Source organism: Erinaceus europaeus, chromosome 2, assembly GCF_950295315.1.
Source record: "Erinaceus europaeus chromosome 2, mEriEur2.1, whole genome shotgun sequence".
In the NCBI taxonomy this organism is placed as follows: Eukaryota; Metazoa; Chordata; class Mammalia; order Eulipotyphla; family Erinaceidae; genus Erinaceus; species Erinaceus europaeus.
The window spans coordinates 34657617-34676824 of NC_080163.1; the positions used below are offsets into that span (position 1 = coordinate 34657617).

Sequence of the window (19208 nt, forward strand, 5' to 3'; positions counted from 1 at the left end):
CACTGTGAAATAATTGTTTTAAATAAAGAATATATACCTGAATTCATTTAGAGCATCAACTATCCGATTATATGCCAAACTCCTTTGACTGGCATCGGCTGATCTCCGGCTCATTTTCATAGCCTTGAAAGAAATTAAATAGTTACTATTTATACTGACCATGAATATATATCAGGAGCCGAAGACAACGTCACAAATTTCAACAACACATTACTAACATTCTTATCAAAGCACATATATTTACAGTGATTTTCTTTTGTGCACCTCTGGTCATTACAACTATAACATATTTTAGAAAATTCAAATACTAAATCTCATAACTGTGAAATCATAAGGAAATTTACATTGAGTTTCTCAATTACATAAAACTACTGTCATCCCAAACAAGACATAATAACTCAATGATTAGAGCGGACAGTTTTCTCTAATACTTCAGATGTTTTAAAGTAATTTGTTAATCTAAAAACATAATGTAAACTTTAAGATCTAAGATATCTTTTATTAAAAGAATCTCAAATGATTACTCATATTTTATAAATATCTTTAGCCAAAAGTAAGAATATGCCTTGATTTAGGTAGACAAAAAAGGAATCAGGATTAAAGTATAGATGTCAAAAAGAACTATGTGGCATTTTAGAGTTTTTCAAGAAAAATTTAATTCTGTATTTTTTTAAATCATTTTATTGAGGGCTTAACAGTTTACAGTACAGTTCTTGGCACATGGATATAATTTCTCATCTCCCCAAGATAGATGTCTACAAAACTCTCTCACCCCCATCTTAGATACATTTCCACTATCATGCACCAGGTTAAGTTATTTAAGGGTAATAATAAAATAAAATTAAATTTTAAAAAAAAAGCACGTATGAGATTGGGAGGTTGGTGAAGGCGACATCACACCGGCTGTCTGACAAGGTTCGAGCATGGTGGGGGGTCTCCATAAGGCAAGGCGAGAGGCCCCAGACTGAACAGAAACCACTCCACCTTTTCGTTCCATTACTCATATTGTTAGCATTGGGTATTATTTGCTATTTTATAAGATTTATTGGTTATTTCCAAATGACACCTGAGGAAAAAGACTGTTCCTAAGGGGAATGCTGTTTAACAAAAACCAAAACAAACTCTTAAAGACCCCCGACTAAAGAGGTCCAAAACATAACAATTGGCCAATTAACAGATAAGCTGACTATGAAGGAATTGCTTGCCCCCACTTTTATCACCTCAGTACCTATACCCCAGGCAGAATCAGTTAGGGGAAAATATAGTGAGTGGTGGGTTCTTCCCACAGCCTTGGGTAGCTTATAGAATAGGGGGTAGACTGTTAATATGCTTCACAAAAACAGAAATTTTCAGGAGGCTCCAATAGGAAAATTTGTTTTCCCCTTTATCTACACCACTTCCTTTAGTATTCCTCCTAAAATATAGAGAAAGATTGGTGGTTCCCACAGTGGAGGGGCCACCTTACATAGCATAATTAATAAATGGAAATTTTTATGGTACCTGCCTAGATACAATGGCCTAGATACAATCTACCACCCACCACTAGGCTTCCACTTCCTTATACAGGAATAGGACACGAGAACCTAGGTCACACAGTGAGCACACAAGAAAGATGGATTCCAGTTAGACAGCTTAACTTTATGGAGAGGCTGGCCAGGTCAGCACCACCTTGGTGCCTTCTCAGTAAGAAACAAAGCAAAACTCCTTGATCAAACAATGGAACAAATTTTACGAAAATGGGCTGTTCAATTTTTTTAAGGCCCCTAGAAACATAACAAGTTTGAACTTTCTATGAACCATGGCTTCTGATGCATAGAGACAAGAGGATGGTACAGGTAGAATATTACAGGTATATATACAGGTAGAATATTAATCTTAATCATTAGGACATCTGCCTAGCACACAGGTACGGGAATAACAAAAGACATAGAAACTGTGACGTGATCTCTAGGGAGAAAAATGCCCCTGGAACGTGAATGTTCCACAAAGCAGGGGGTGTTCCCTACCTGTGCTGTTCTTATTTGGTGAGTTTTGTATTAATAATCAAAGCTTTGGTGATTTTTGTATTAGTGACCAAAGCCTTGGTGACTTTTGTATTAATAGTCAAAGCCTTGGTGATTTATGCATTAGTGACCAAAGCCTTGGTGATTTTTGTATTAATAATCAAAGGCCTTGGTAATTTTTGTTTTAATGATCTAAACCTTATGAGACTATAAAGTTCTGCCTGAGCATGGCAGAGGTGCTTCTCTCCTGCTCCTAAAGCAGTTGACATGTCTCTCATCTTATTCTCGCCGATAGCCCTCATCTTTCAGGATACCCTAATAACCTGCTGGGGCTAGGCCCCAGCAGGAGATAGATCATAAGGTGTTGTCATGTCTGAGGGCCCTGTTTTGTGTTCCTGGCAACCAAGCAGGTACATTATGCAATGGGGAAGCTTCAAAAACAACAAAGTGGTGCTGTGATATCCCTCCTCTGTGTTTTTTTCCCTTTATCTCTCATCTTCTATCTGTGGGGGGAGAAGGGGCTTTAAAAGGAAAAAAGTTCTCTGGGAGCAGTGGAATCATGCAGCTGCAAAGACCTGGTAGCCCAAAAGGTGGAGTGATGGTAACTGCATACATTTAAGAGCAAGTCAGGGCAGGCAAAATAGCTCACCTGGATAGTGTACCTGCTTTGCTATGCACACTACCCAGGTTCAGATCTGATGGCCACTGCACTAGAAGTTTTAGTGCTGTGGTATTTCTCTTTTTCTCTGAAAAACACATTCTGTAGTAGTGAGGCACTGGTGATAGATAGAGACAGAAACAAAGACAGGAAAGAAGCAGAGAAAAAGAAAAATGCCATCAGACTACGTTAGGCCAGAAATCATATACATGTATACCCAAAAGCTTTGTAGGCTAAATGCAAAACTATGTTTCTGAAAACTTGAAAAACATAAGATTCGTAAAAATTTAACTGGAATCAAGCAGTAATCATAATTTTACCAACAATATTTTTAATCACCAAACTCAAAAGGTATCACAGGCCTTAAAAGAATTCTCAAAATGCCCAGAACAAAATTCATAGCTCATTAAAAAACAAAATAGATAATTTGAAAACTGGCCCTAGAAAATTACTTTTTTTGGGTGGTTATTGATTACCATATTTTATAGTAACTTCACCACTATAGAAGTTTAAAAATTAGGGAGTCGGGCGGTAGCGCAGTGGGTTAAGCGTATGTGGCTGCAAAGCACAAGAACCTGTGTAAGGATCCCGATTCGAGCACCGGATCCCCACCTGCAGGGGAATCTCTTCACAAGCAGTGAAGCAGGTCTGCAGTTATGTATCTTTCTCTCCCCCCTCTCTATCTTCCCATCTCTCTCCATTTCTCTCTGTCCTATCCAACAAGGACATCAATAACAATAACTACAAAAATAAAACAACAAGGGCAACAAAAATGGAATAAATATTAAAAATAAAAAGAAATTAAAATTTTTTTTTTAAGTTTAAAAATTAAATTTCATTACTATATATAGGACTAGGGAAGTGGTTCAGTGGTATGAGGCCCTGGATTTAAAACCCAGCATTCATGTCAACCCTATGACCAGAAACACACACACACACACACACACACACACACAATACACTTTTTAAACTTTTTGATGCCTGAAAGGAAGCATAATGGATGAAGTGTTGAACCTGTAAGCAAGAGTTCCGAAGTTTATCTATGGCACCATATAACATCCCAGAGTGATGCTCTGGCTCTCTCTCTCCTTTTCATTAATAAATTCTTATTAATAAATATTTTTTACAAAATTTAAATGTTTTTAAAATGCAAGTACTCATTTAAATTTAAAAAGGAGTAAGACTGAACTTGCACAAATATCCCAACAATTATTGCAATGCATACTTACAGCGGGTCAAAGCAGTAAATGTTTAACAAGTAATTTAGTGTCTGAATAAGTTGTATACAAAATTTGAAATACTTCTCATCCTAATTCAAAACTCAGATTATCCACAATTAAATGTTATGTCTGCTACAGTAATAATAAATATCAAAAAGGGACAGTAACTTTAAAAAGTCATCAATGTCAAATTACTGAAAAATTAAGTGAAAATGGCCTTTACTCATTTACCCAGTATTAGTAATAATCTATTTGTAGGGGCCAGGTAGTAGGGCACCTGGTAGAATGCACATTACAATGCTCAAGGACCCAGGTTGGAGTTCCCAGTCCCCACCTGCAGGGAGAAAGCTTCACAAGTGGCAAAGTAGTGCTACAGGTGTCCCTCTCTCTCTCTCTCTTCCTCTCTACCCTCCTTCCCTCTTGATTTCTGGCTGTCTCTAACCAATAAATAAAGATAATAAAAAAAATTTAAAAAGAGAAACAAAATTCTTTTTTTAAAAAAATCTATTTGTCTTTTGGCAGATTTAATGTAAATAGCTACCATCAGTATCTTCTACAGGGGCAGATGAGCCTCAGTCACTGTATGTTTATTAAAGTGCTTTCCAGACAATTCTAACTAATCTTCCCATCTCTAATCTCTTATTCTAGTCCCCATAAACATTTGGACAACTTGATCTCCTTAAAGCAAAATGTGAAGACAGCATCAAAAATAGTCAAAACTTTGGCAAGCATTCTAGATTTTCCATGCTTCTAACTGCCATTAACTCTGTCAGCCATAACACTTAGTGCTCCTACTCACACCCTATTTTTTCTGCATATTATCAAAGGGATTAGGAAATGTGTTTATATCCAATAACTTGACTTCTGGGAATTTCTCCTAAGAAACAGTATGTAAATTCAACAAGATATTAAAATATAGAGTAGTTACACTTTGTAAAAAAGCAGAAGTGGCCAAGTAGAAAAGCGTATTTACATTAAAAAGTCACTAAATATGAACCATTTACAATGACACAGGAAATGCATATGATACAATGATGAGTTATTAAGAATAGAAACACAACTGAAACAATATTCATATAGCACAATCCCAATCAGGTTTACTCTTGTCACAAAGCCTTTATTCCTATCTGGATTATTCTTTTTTCTATTAGTTGTAGCTCACTTCCTGCACACTGGACTATATGCCATTCTATCAGGTATTTCTGACTAACCTATTAAATTAACAATCTTTCCATAAGAGAAATAAGCCTGAGAAAACTCTAGATGGTCTCACTCATAACTGGGATTTAAGAAACAAAGCAAGGGAGAATACAGACGAAACATTTAATACACTCATGGTCTTCTAGAGCAAACTGATATTATTAAAGAGGGAGGTGAAAGGATTTTGACAAGAGACTGGAAGACCAGTTTCCTATTGTAGAGGAAGATGACACTTTGGTGGTGGATGACACATACTGAAATATATTTTGGAAAGATGTGAAACTGTGCCCTAAAACAATCATGTCAAACAATACTTTCTCAATAAAAATTAACAATAAGAGCCCACTTAGAGTGGTGGAGTTGTGTAGGTGATAAATCTGATAGCAAAAATAAATAAATATTTTCTGTTTTATTTATCTCCTCAGCATTTGTTATCACCTAAAATCTTATAAATTCATTTGTCTATTTGTTGTCCTATGACATCAGGAGTGTTGCTTTCTTGCACATCTTTTGTCATCCACTGCTAAAATAGTGCCTGGCAAGTTAGAGACCCTGAAATATTTATTAAATCACTATATGAATGATCTTAGATCTTTCATTAGACAGTAAGTTCCTTTTTAAAAAAAGATCTATTTGCATCTTCTAGATGTTGATTTTTTTTTTGTCAAATGAACACATTGCTTAGTCATGAGAATAGAATTCAAAGGTAAATTAAAATATAAGCAAATCATCAACATGATTGTGCTTACCTGTTCTATTGCACTCTTCAGTTTGTTCATGTGACTTTCAAAGAGAGGAAAATGTGAAAAAAAGAATTCATTGAATTTGTTATTTTCATCTTCATCTTTGGATAATGAAAAGATTACACCAATTGCAATCTTTTTTTTCCTCACAATTCCTGGATTAGGGCCACAACTTTCATCTGACAAATTAAAGCTTTCTTCTATAGACCTTAAAAATAAAAAATTTTATTAAAAAATATAAATCATCAAATTTTTAGTTCTATCTTATTAAATGTAAGTAAGCTTAAAGGGTTTTTATCAAGTAAATCTAAAAAAATTACATAACTATCTCAGATTTCTAGTGGCTTTATGTGCATATTTTTACAAATTTAAGTATATTAGGAACATTTCTGTTCAATAAGTGGCTATTAAAAATGAGGTAATTACAACTCATAGTTTCATTATCTATATACTTAGATTTTACATGAGAATAAAAAAATGTTTCAAGAGTAAATTAGCTTGCTAAAATGTAAATATGAAAAATAAAATATCCAAACACAGTACTTGGATCATACACCTACGTAGAAGTAAAAAAAAATCAAAACGTAGAAGTCTCAGTCTCTCTAATACTCCAATCAGCCTTACTGTACACTGTTATAGAATTGTAACTTACCACCTAGGAAATACACCATTCTCCAAACTGGTTGTTTGGCTGCGTCGCCATCGTCGCTGGTAGCTACTGGCACAACTTCGGGTAAGTGAAGAGTTTGGGGAGGGAAATGGAGTAATAAGCAAGCTACTGAGTGATGCTGTCAAGCCAGAATAAGAGAAAGTGTAAAGATTAGGCAAATTAATAATTGGGAATAAATAAAAAATTCTTTTATTCTTAAACAAATTTGACAGTGACTCAATTTTTTCATTTTGTTCCGTTAGCTTCAAAACCTTCCATCTAACATAAAGAAGGCATTATTGTTGGGAAAATGTCCCCCAGGTTTCAGAAGAATCATGTATTAATGGTATGTTACCAAGAGCCTCTGACATCTTACCTCTACTCCGGGGGGAGGGGGGAAATACTATTTATAACATAGCAGGAGACTTCATGCTTATGCAACACCACCACTATCAAGCCAACTTTTTCATTATCTATTTTAGAGTGAATAAAAGAAGAGACACTATGGCATTGCTCCCCTTTCCATGGAGCTTTCCCCAGTATACTTATAATGTCTCTATGTGGAGGCTCAAACCGAATCATGCATTTTAAGACACAATATTTACCACTACCAAAATATTTCTTTGAAACAAGGTATAGTCCAAATGGCCATCAAACTGTCCTTTAGCTTAACTAAACCCTGACAACACCTTACATTAAAGGAAATTTTTAATGATTTAGCTTTAATGCAGTAGTTGGAGTTTAAGAACACTTACTTGAAATTATTTAAATGCAATTTAATAATGTAAAAGTACTGGCTCTGAGGCCTGAGAGGCTTCAAGTTTGATGTCTGGCATTGCACATGTCAGAATGATAGTCTGGTGCTCTCTTATAAATAAATAAATAAATTTTAATTTGTTTCACAAGGCACAATAAATAGTAAACTAAAAATTAATCAAAACAGTCCTTTTTCCACTATTTCTACAATTTTCCTATAAAGCTAATATCAACACTAGTAAGTTATGTCATGAAATTGGATGATTAAGGCAAAGGTAAGAGAGGAAATCAGTGTTAGCTAACAGTAATGGCATTTAAAAAAATGATTAATACATGAACTTGACATTACCAGAGCGTGCTATGCCACTGTCTCTGTCCTCATTCAGCTCTCTTCCAGGCATGTCCATTGGGTTGCTGTGAACTGTGAAACAATACAAAACTGTCAGTTATAAAATATACTACTACTCTGGATGCTGATCCTTTTAAATAACAAACTAAATCATGCTCATCTCATTGCATTCCATTTTTTCTCAACAGCATGGCACAAACCCAACACCAAGAACTATTATTCAGTTGAACAAGCTTTGAGATCTAATGAAAGACTAAACATATAACATAAAAATAATCTAATAACAACATACAAATAAATAAGAAACGCCTAAGTTAAGTATTTTAGGAATTAAATGATACACAGTGGTGGTTCAATCTACTATTCTATCTTTATGTTACAATTATTCCACAATGGGGAGGGGGGGATACTATAATGGCTATTCAAAAAACCTTTCATGCCTGAGGCTACAAGTTTCCAGATTCAGTGCTCAGCACCATTATAAGCCAGAGCTGAGAAGAGTTCTGGTAAAAATAAATAAATAAATAAATAAATGAATAAATAAATAAAATCACACATTTCTCCATAATAAAAAGTCTCAAAACTCAAATTCCAAATTTCTTTAAATAGGTTATTTTTAGTTGAAAGATGACTGTGGGTTTTTTTTCCCTATTTTTCATACTTTCTATAATAAAAATTATTTTCAACACTTATACTTGTAGAAAAAAATAACTAAAACAAAAAAATGGGCTATGAGCTGTAGGGTACAAAAGCATGAATGCACTCTGTATGAATCAATTTAACAATTAAAAGCAATTATGTGCCTTTTATAGAATACTATGATGGTGCTTGTTCATCTAAATCTTAGCTCCGAGGGAAATAATCCTTATGGAAGAGTAAAGATTGAAAATTTTAGTCTATGGCCGTACCACCCTGAATACACCCAATCTTGTCTGATCCAAAAATTTTACAATTAAGACAGGGTATTTTCTATTGGTGAACTATGGTACAAAAGCTACTTAGCCATGGAAACAAGACAGTGCATCTCATCAGATATCCCAACTGGCATTCTAAGAAATAATACTAAAATTTTATTTAGAATTCAGAAGAAGTTAAAAATCTCTGCCATAATAAAAAAAAAAAAACAATTGACATTATTTTATAAAAATGTCATGTTACACGTAGTTTCTGGGAAACTTAACCTATTTAGCAGAAAATAATAAATTTCTTATACTTCCTGAACAATGTTTTCTTAGTAATATGCTCTCCAATTTTATTTATCTATTGTCTTGTTTCCATAGCTCTAACTACAAATTCTAGTCTCTGTGCCACACCAACTAGTCTACCCACACAGCACATCGCAAACCTGCAAAGAAAGAGGCGCTCCTGATCAGGCGGAGCGGACCCTGTTCAGAGAATGCCCGCCTGGGGCTGCAGAACTGTGAAAGACCTACATGGCAAAAATGTAAAATACACATGAAAGAGGGCTGTTAAAGAGAAGCCAGTGTGTCAGAAATAAAAGGTGAGGTAAGGCAGCACAAAAGCAGACCAACAGATACGGATGGAAAATCTAAACTAAGTAAGAGTTGGCTTCCCTTCTTGGAAACAAGTTTTCCTTCTTGTCATACCTATGACAAACATAAAAATTCCATGTCTAATTATTTAATAATAAATTTGTGTATGATAATAAAAATCTGCCATACAATGTAAATGTTAAAAATATTCAATCCTTCTAATCTAAAACTTTTCAAAAACTGAAAAATCCCAGTAATTTTATGTAATGATAACTGAAAAATATATTTCTCTTTTAAAGCAGTATTTTGATAAGATCACATCATTTTGCATCTACCCTATGAAGAAAACCACCTAAGAATTTGGCTAACAAAATAGAACACAATATAATACTAAGTAAGAGTAAACAGATTTAAAAAAAAAAAACACTTATTGACATGTAAGTACAAATATAGGTTTGTCTAACCTAGTGAAAGTTATAAATTGAAGAAGCTAGAGTTCTTAGACAAAAGATTAGTCAGTCTGGAAGTAGGAATTCCATACATCGGTGAGGTCAGCCTATCAGCTGTTTAACAAAATTATCAGTAGATGTTACACACTTAACTAGAAGAGATCACACAGTCTGAAGATAAAAGTGAGTAATATTATAGTCGGGAATTCAGTTGCCAGGTTTCCTTTTAGTTATGCCTAGTCACAATAGATTAGTCATCTGGGAGGTTTGTTTACCTCTGACAGGATAAAGGATTTATTTATTTTCAAATAGCTAATATATTTTTCCTCACAATTACTAGAATTCTAGTGCATATGCAGCAATACTTCCGTTTCATTATTCAGCTTTCAACTGTCATCATTTACTTCCAAACTTAATTGCTTTCTTTAAATTTCTTCCTTGTTTACCTTTTTATTTCCTCTTTTGCTATCAAAGTTATTATTGGGGGACTGTGCCTACAGCATGACTCTGTTGATCCAAGGAGCCATTATTTTTTCCCCTTCCATTTTCTTATTTGATAGAGGATGAGACAGAGAAGACAAGACAGACAAAAAGATACCTGTAGCCACTGCTCCATCACTCATAAAGCTTTCCCCCTTGCAGGAGGGGACCAGACCCTTGTGCATGGTGACATGCGTGCTCTACTGGGAGTACATCACCAGTTGTCTTCCTTACCTACCTTTTTTGTTTGTTTGTTTGTTTCAGGTAAATCCTTTAGCCCACCAGAGTAAATCCAATCAGATTATCCTTGGCCATCTTAACTATTTCTTTAACATTAGAGAATAGCCGGTATCTTTGCACATGACTAAAATATGTACTAGGGACTCATTCAGTGAAAAATGACGAGTGGCTACTCCCTTCCAAAACTAATTCTCCTAAGTCAGCTAAAACTTTCAAAATCTGGGAGTCGGGCTGTAGCGCAGCAGGTTATGTGCAGGTGGCGTAAAGCACAAAGACCAGCATAAGGATCCTGGTTCGAACCCCGGTTCAAACCCTGGCTCCCCACCTGCAGGGGAGTCGCTTCACAGGCGGTGAAGCAGGTCTGAAGGTGTCTATGTTTCTCTCCTCCTCTCTGTCTTCCCCTCCTCTCTCCATTTCTCTCTGTCCTATCCAACAATAACAACAACAATAATAACTACAACAATAAAACAACAAGGGCAACAAAAGAGAATAAATAAATAAAATAAAATTAAATTAAATTAAATTAAAAAAGACTTTCAAAATCTCACTTTATCTCTCATTACCCCCCTTAAAGAAAAAAAACTTCACTTGACATATTAACACCTCTATAGCTAACCACGTGCACCTTACTATCTCCATTTCTTTTTTTTTTTATCTATGTATTCCCTTTTTGTTGACCTTGTTGTTTTATTGTTGTAGTTATTGTTGTTACTGATGTCGTTGTTGGATAGGACAGAGAGAAATGGAGAGAAGAGGGAAAGACAAAGAGGGGGAGAGAAAGACAAGACACCTGCAGACCTGCTTCACCGCCTGTGAAGCGACTCCCCTGCAGGTGGGGAGCCGGGGGCTCGAACTGGGATCCTTATACCGGTCCTTCCACTTTGAGCCATGCGCTACTGCCCAACTCCCACTATCTCCATTTCTATCTATATTTAAACTCAGTCGGAAAACTTCTCTCCCTCTCCACTTATGAATATAACTTAATAGTTCTTAGAGTGTGGTCCAAAGACTGTTGTTTCTATGACACTTTTAGAGAGTCAGTAAGAAATATCTGTGCTTTGTCCTGTTAATTTTAATATTTTCCAAAGCAACATATTGTAAGAAATTGAATGTAGAAATTTAAGAGAATCCAGTGACCACTCATCTAAGTCAAACATTAAAGAGAAGTGTAAAACAATGTAAAAAGTAAGCCACTCTTTTCACTATTTTTTTTCCCCTTTTGGTCTTGGGAATCAGTTATTTCAAAAGGTAAGTTTTTTAAATAATTTTTTAAATATTCTTATTTTGGAAAGATAGAAAAATTAGAGGGAAGGGGGAGATAGTGGAAGAGAGAGAGAGAGAGACACTCGCACTACTACAGTAAAGCTTGTGAAGCCTCCCTCCTGCAGGTAGGAACTGAGGATTTGACCCCGGGTTCTGAGGAACTATATGTGTGCACTCAACCAGCTGTACTCCTACCTGGCTCCCCAAAAGATGACTTTTTATATTAACATGATAAAAACTACAAGTGTTAAGGGGCCAGGTGGTAGCATACCTGGTTGAGCACACATGTTACAATGCTCAAGGACCTGAGTTCAAGCCCCCGGTACCCATCTGCAGGGGAAAGCTTTGCAAGTGGTGAAGCAGGGCTGTAGGTGTCTCCCTGTCTCTCACCTTATCTATTACCCCCTTCCCTCTCAATTTCTGGCTAACTCTATCCAATAAATAAATAAAGATAATTAAAAAAAACTACTAGTATTACTTTAAATTACTATGTAAATATTAGCATACTGTCTTTTAATTTCTAATATAGTATATACATTTGTGTTTGTGTGTATATGCCTATATATTAGTAAATGTAACTAACAACAAAATCTATAGTCCTCAGTAATTTCTAAATGTATAGTGGGGTCCAGAGACTAAAAAGCTTGAGAACCATTGTTTATAGCTTTTTAAAAAAAAAAAAGACTAGTCTATTTAGACTTTCCTCATCTCTGGCTTCTAGTTTCTCCACAGAAACTGTCCAAAAGCCTTAGCTGCTACTGTGTTATGAAATCTAGCCTCATTTGCAGAGGTTACATTTCTTCTCACTGATATTTCTAACTAATCACTAAGCCTAGCAGGTATAGTAAGTAGTATGGCAGGCCCATTTGGAAATGCATGGGTTACTTCTAATAATCACTTTGATTCACAAACCTGTTAAGTTTTCTTGGGATTATACCCTTCCTTCTGGCTTAAGTTTGTGTCATAATCTTATGGTGCTGGCCTTTCCAAGCTCCCTCCTCTATTGCTCTCATGTAGTCAGTTTTCCCTAAAAAAAAAAATCTTTGTACGTTTAACCCTGTTTCAAAAAAAAAAAAAAAAGAAGACAGAAGAACCAAAACTAAAATACCCTCACTGGTACCCAAGTCCAAATCCATCAGTGCAGTGCACAGTACCCTTCATAATCTAGTTCTTGTTCAATTTTTCATTAGTTTTCGTTTCTTTTACTCCTATTTTATGCTCCATTCACACTCTTGCCAACTTTATGATCTTTCCAGTCTGTTCACACACTATTAGTCTTTCCTAGAGAACTTCTTTCTCAAAACATTAGGCCTTAGGCTAATCATTCAAGCTTTGGACTCACATTAGATGATTCAAGAGGGAAAAAAGTCTTCCTTGACTCTCTAGGACTGATAAATAGTCCTCTCTCACACCACATTCTGCTTTTAATCCTCTCCAATACTTAACTAAAATTTACTCTAATTTTTGTATAACTTGTCTCATTTCCAATAACTATAAACCTGTTGAGAAAAGTATATGTGATTCATGACTACATTTTCTTTTTATTTATTTATTTCTCTTTTGGAGCCCTTGTTATAGTTATTATTGTTACTGATATCGTCATTGTTGGATAGGACAGAGAGAAAAGGAGAGGAGGGGAAGACAGAGAGGAGGAGAGAAAGACACCTGCAGACCTGCTTCACCGCTTGTGAAGTGACTCCCCTGCAGGTGGGGAGCCGGGGGCTCGAACTGGGATCCTTCCACTGGTCCTTGTGCTTTGAACCACATGCACTTAAGCAGCTGCACCATCGCCCAATTCCCTCATGACTACATTTTCAAGGTACAGATGAACGTTTAAGATATAATATTGATAATGTCCTTGTTAATTAGAAATTTAAAGATGTAAGAAACAGTTCAAGTATTCTTGATTCATAATAAAGAATGTCCAAGTAAAAGTTATTCATTGTTTGAAGTCTACACTTTGTTGGATCAATTTCCTATTCTTAATTAAAATAGAAACAGTCTTTTATCTTTATAAATAGATTTGCGTTGTAAAAAAAGAAAAGAAACTCAGAGGATCTTCTTAAAGACAAAAAAATCAATCATGGGTAGATAAGAAACTGTACACATCTAACAACAGCTTTGTACATCATGTTCTCCCCCAAAATGATTTAATATAAAAAAAAAGAGTTGGTTATTTCCTTGTCACATTTACTATATTAAAACCAATGAAATAGTTAATCAAGTTAAGAAAAAAATTATTTATCTGCTCATATGAAGTACAAATTTTATAAAATATATGCCAAATACTGTATAGCTATCTCATATTACATACTTAGTAAATAGTTGTTACTCAAATTAACATCATAATAATAGAATGCCATTGTTCATTAGAATAAAAATTTTCTACTAGTAAAAGTTATTTTAAATTAGTTACAAATAAAACTTCTCACTAAACATGTAACGAGAGAACTACTCATCCTATCCTAAAGTATCTGGTCATTCTCTGAAATACTAAAAATTTTTTTTAATCTTTTATTTGCTGGATAGAGACAGTCAGAAATTTAGAGGGAAGAGGGTGACAGAGTGGGAGAGAGACAGAGAGATACCTGCAGCACTGCTTCACCACTTGTGAAGCTTTCCCCCTCTGCAGGTGGGGGCCAGGGGCGCGAACCTGGATCCTTGCGCACTGTAACATGTGCACTCAACCAGGTGTGCCACCACCTGGCCCCCCGAAATACTAAAATTTTTTACTGCACTGGAAATACTACCCATAGAAATTTGAATGAGCTTTGTAGATTAAAACAAATGATCATAAACATAAGAAACGGTTCATCATTTCAAATGTTGAACTTTAATAACAATAATCAGCTAACCAAATTACTAAATAGGCTGTTACTCTAATCTTTTAAAGAGTATCAAATTTAAATATCTGCTTGTTTATAGGTCACAAAAATGAGAAACCATTTAAAAAATATTTTTATGATAGGAAAGAGTATAATACCAGTCTTCTTCTATGAAATACTAGAGGTAGAAGGAACTGTCTATATAATGATAGTGCTTTTCAAAGATGTATAAAATTTTTAAAAGCTTAAGATACATTTTCTGTTCACTATTTTCAAGATACAAGACATTATATTCAAATAGAAAATTTTTTTTCAAATAACACAACTCTTACACAAATTTTCAATTTAAGCAATATTTCCATTTCTAGTATTCAGAACTCTTTGATCTTAGATCTATATTATTAAGAAAAAAACTGCAAGTCATTGCTAAAATAGCTAACATTTTCAAAACTTAAAAACTAAAGAATCATTTACCTATATTTCCAAGTAGTCCATTAATAACTGTGTTATTATCAGCCTTTAATGTATTGTTGTCCTGATTGATAAATTCAAGACTGTCTTGTAGCCTAAGGAGAAGAAGAAAATTCCAAATTTACTTTACACTCTTTCTCCCCTACCCCTAATCCGGGTAATTGATAGGGCTCTGGAACTGCTTGATTCTATCATTCCTGATAGTTTTTTTTTTTTTTAACCTTCTAGATGGTGAGAGTCAGACAGTTGAGAAAGACAGAGAAAGAAAGTGAGACACTGCAAAATTATTGTAATACTTGTGAAGCTTTCCTATGGAGGTGCTCCCATGTACTGATCAGAGGAACTCACATGGAACCAGGTCAAAGCCCTTGGTGGCTACATGACATTTCCTAGCCTCTTACTTTTTACTCTTAATGACAATACTGCATATAATCTAATAACATTTTAGTACAAAACAGCTTTTAAATTTTAATTTTCTCTATTCTTACTATAAGTGAATTAACACTGATAGCTAAAAGACAAACCTAGCCTTGTAAATAAAGTCTTACTGAAAAGCAGGTGCATCTACTCATTTATGTATTATATGTCACTGCTTTAATGCTACAACAGTAAAAGTGTTAAGAAATTATGATGTACATCTGATTTGCAAAGTCAACTATAATAATAACTAACTGAACTGTTATAAAGAAAGCTTAGAGAACCTGATTTAAATTACAAAGTTCCCTCTTAACTCTGTAAACCTGAAAATATTTTTCTAAAATCCCAGTAGAATTAAAGCAAATGAGAGTCAATCAAATATCCAAAAAGTATGTGTAGTTCACATACTTTGAATGATCTGTATTACTTCTTTTATTAAGTTATTCAGAATAAAAATATAAATTTATTTATGCTGTTAATATAATGTATCTTTCCTGATATTTTTAAATTAACTAGAATTTAATAATGAGACTGAGAGGGCTATAATTAAGTTTGTGATTACAATGTAGGATCTCTTAATTTCTTTTCCTTTCTTTTTTTTTCTTTTCTTTTGCTACCAGGGTTACTGTTGGGACTCAGTGCCAGCACTATGAACCACTGCTCCCAGCAGCCATTTTTGTCTTTTTTTTTTTTCACTTTTTATTTGATAGGTCAGAGTGAAACTGAAAGGGGAGGAGGAGATAAAGAGGGAGAAGAGTAAGATAAAATACCTACAGACCTGATCGTGAAGCACCCCCCGCAGATGAGGAGTGTGGGCTCAAACCTGGGTCCTTCCATAAGGTGAAATGTGCACATAACCAGGTGTGACACCACCTGGCCCCCTAGGATCTCTTAATTTCTATTTTAGTATATAAACAATTAGGAAGCTTACTTAGAACATTTATAATTAATAAAAGTTTTTGAGAATAATTCTAAATTTGAGCAGACTCCTAATTTGAGTAGGCTCCTTCTTGTTTCCTGCTATTTGTGAGTGAGTACCTTTGTTCTCTAATTACCCAGAATTCTGACTTAGCAAGTACAGAATCCAGCTCTGGGACATACAACTACAATATTTAAGTCCCAGTTCTTGGATTCCTCTTCTAGCATATGCATGTCCACATCACCTGTCTTCATTTAGAAAATCTAAAAACTGAAAAATCACAACCACAGATACTCATTTTTTTTCAGCTAGATAAAGCTGAAAATCACCATGTCAATGCAACATGAAATTGCATGCAAAATATTACTTCCAAGCTGGGGAGACAGCATAATGGCTATGCAAAAGACTTTCATGCCTGAGGCTCCAAGGTCCCAAGTTCAATCCCCAGCACTACCATAAGCCTTAGCTGAGCAGTGGTCTGGTGTCTTTCTAAGTAAACTAAGTAAATGCTCACTTCAAGTGGTCCCCCCCCCCAAGGATTACTCTATTGAAGAAATGCTGTTCTACGAACAAGTGTACAATTCTACATCACCCCATGATAAGTGTAAGCACACCACACCCTCCACCAACTTGACCTCTTTCTCCACCATACGACATTGATTCACCAGACCCCTTTCTCAACTCCCTACCACCACCACCCACTACTTTTAGAGCTCCTAGGTCTGCTCCAATAAACCAAATCTATTTGGTTTTACCCTGTAACCTCCCTTTGTTTTTTAAATACCATCTATGAGTAAGATCATCTGCTATCTATCCCTCTCTTAAGAGTATTTCATTTAGCATTGTACCTTGACAGTCCATCTAAGTTGTAGCAAAAGAAGAAAGTTTATCATCTTAGAGCTGAGTAGTATTCATTCATATATATATATATCAATGTCCTTTATAATTCATCTGTTTTTGAACATCTGGTCTACTTCCAAATTTACCCCATTATAAACAGTGCTGAACATAGGCATGCGTAGGTCTTTTTTTTTTTTTTTAGGATAGGCTCAAAGTGAAAGGAAGGGAAGAGATATTCCATACAAGTAGAAACAAAAAGAGAGATAACTGTGCACCAGGCAAAATAGATTCAAACTAAGAAATGATACCAAGAGAGAAAAAATGGTTTTACTGGGTTGTCCAGCAAAGGTATGATGTATTTTTCTATATATTTATATGCAAAAATGCATCGTGACTTTCCAACGACACAACATAATGATAAGGGGAACAATTCATCAAAATACTATAACAATTATAGATATATGTACACCCATCAACATCAGAATATCTAAATATAGTAAGAATATCTAAATATAGTAAGAATAGGTAGGTGGTGAATGGGTCAGCAGTTGGATACATACCTCACATGGGTAAAGCTCTAGGTTTGGTCCCTGACTAGGTGGGAAGAGCAAGAACTCCAGAGATGATGAAACAATGTTTGGGGCATGGGCTCCCTAGCCCCAGAAATTCTCTCTCATTCTAAAAATAGAAAAAGGCTGAGCAAGGGAAGCTGTGGAGAATTCTGTGGAGAATACACACTTGAGACCCTAGATTTGATACTTAACACTGCATTAAAAAATAAATGAATACAGAAAACAAATACAGATCTGAGGGAAGAAATTTTTAAAAAATTTCTCTACTGTAGTAACAGTAGAGAACTTCAATATCAAACTGACAACAATATACTGATCTGCCAGACAGAAAATTAACCACAAAAAAAAAAAAAAAGAAAATTAACCACAAAAAAAATTGGAGAGTGGGGGTAGATAGTGTAATGGTTATGCAGAGACTCTCATGCCTGAGGTTCCAAAGCCCCACCACCATAAACCAAAGCTGATTAAGTACTCTAGTTTAAATATATATATCCCCATGATTTAGACCACTTTGAACATTCCATTCAACACCAGGAAAAATACACTTCTCAAAAGGACAAATAACATACATCACAATAAGTGTCACGATAGGTCACAAAACAAGTCTTAACAAATATAAGAATGAAATCATACCAATTTTCTTTTCTGAACGTACAGTAATAATTAGAAATAATGGGTAGAAAGTTGGGAAATTCACAAATATTTGAGGACAAACAACATGATCCTGAACAACCAATGAGTCTATAAAGAAATCAAATGGGAAATTGAGAAGTATCTTGAAATAAATAAAACTAAAAGCACAATATATCAAAATCTAAAGAGGAAATGTACAGCAATAAGTGCCTGAGGTGAGAAATAAGAGCTTAAACAAATAATCTCCCTTTTAAGCCTCAAGGAACAACAAAATAAATAATAAACTAAGCTCAGAATTTAAAGGATGAAGGAAATAAAATCAGAATAGAATTAAATGTAAGATACCAGAAAATTCACAGGAAAATCAATTTTAAAAAGGACATTGTTGTTGTTGTTATTACTGTTATTATTATTATTATCTTGAAGATAGAGGCAGAGTGTGAAAGAGATTACAGCACCAAAGCTTCCTCCAGTGCAGAGGGGTCAGAGCTCAAACTTGGGTCACTTAGTACATGGCAAAGCAGCACACTATCCAAATGATCTCTTTTGCAGGCCTAAAACCTGAATTTCTGAAAAGTCAAATGGACAAAACTTTATAGGTAGGCTAATTCAGAGAAAAAGAAAAGACTTCAATAAAATCTTAACTAATAAAGATAGTACAACTGATACCACAGGTATAGACAGGCTCATTATGAATCACACACCAACAAATTGGAAAATCTAGAAAAATACATAAATTTCTAGAAACATACGACCTATCAAGATTAAATCATGACAAAGAAGAAAATCTTAAAGGTAATAATTAAGGAGACAGAATTAATAACTAGAAACCTCAGACCAGTGAAAAGTTCAAAAACCAATGATTAATTTTGCCCAACATTTAGAAGAATTAACAATCTTTCTCAAATTCTTACAAATATGGAAGACAAAAAAATAATCCCAGGGGATAGGCGGTGGTGCACCTGGTTAAGCACACATGTCACAATGCACAAAGATCTGGGTTCAAGCACCTGCTCCCCAACTGCAAG

At 34.8% G+C, this 19208-nt stretch overlaps 1 protein-coding gene across 2 annotated transcripts in view; it reads right to left on the reverse strand.

Moving 5' to 3' along the window:
• FNIP1 (folliculin interacting protein 1) overlaps positions 1 to 19208 on the reverse strand; it is a 94384-nt gene that overhangs the window by 30964 nt on the left and 44212 nt on the right. Inside the window, exons 6-11 of one of the 2 annotated variants that reach the window (XM_007532523.3) lie at positions 14803 to 14894; positions 8924 to 9007; positions 7579 to 7650; positions 6477 to 6612; positions 5831 to 6032; positions 38 to 123 (exon numbers count right to left, since the gene is read on the reverse strand). In XM_007532523.3, the coding sequence (XP_007532585.2) occupies positions 38 to 123; positions 5831 to 6032; positions 6477 to 6612; positions 7579 to 7650; positions 8924 to 9007; positions 14803 to 14894 (672 nt within the window). The remainder of the gene's footprint in view (positions 1 to 37; positions 124 to 5830; positions 6033 to 6476; positions 6613 to 7578; positions 7651 to 8923; positions 9008 to 14802; positions 14895 to 19208) is intronic. The other variant, XM_007532525.3, reaches the window with a different exon arrangement.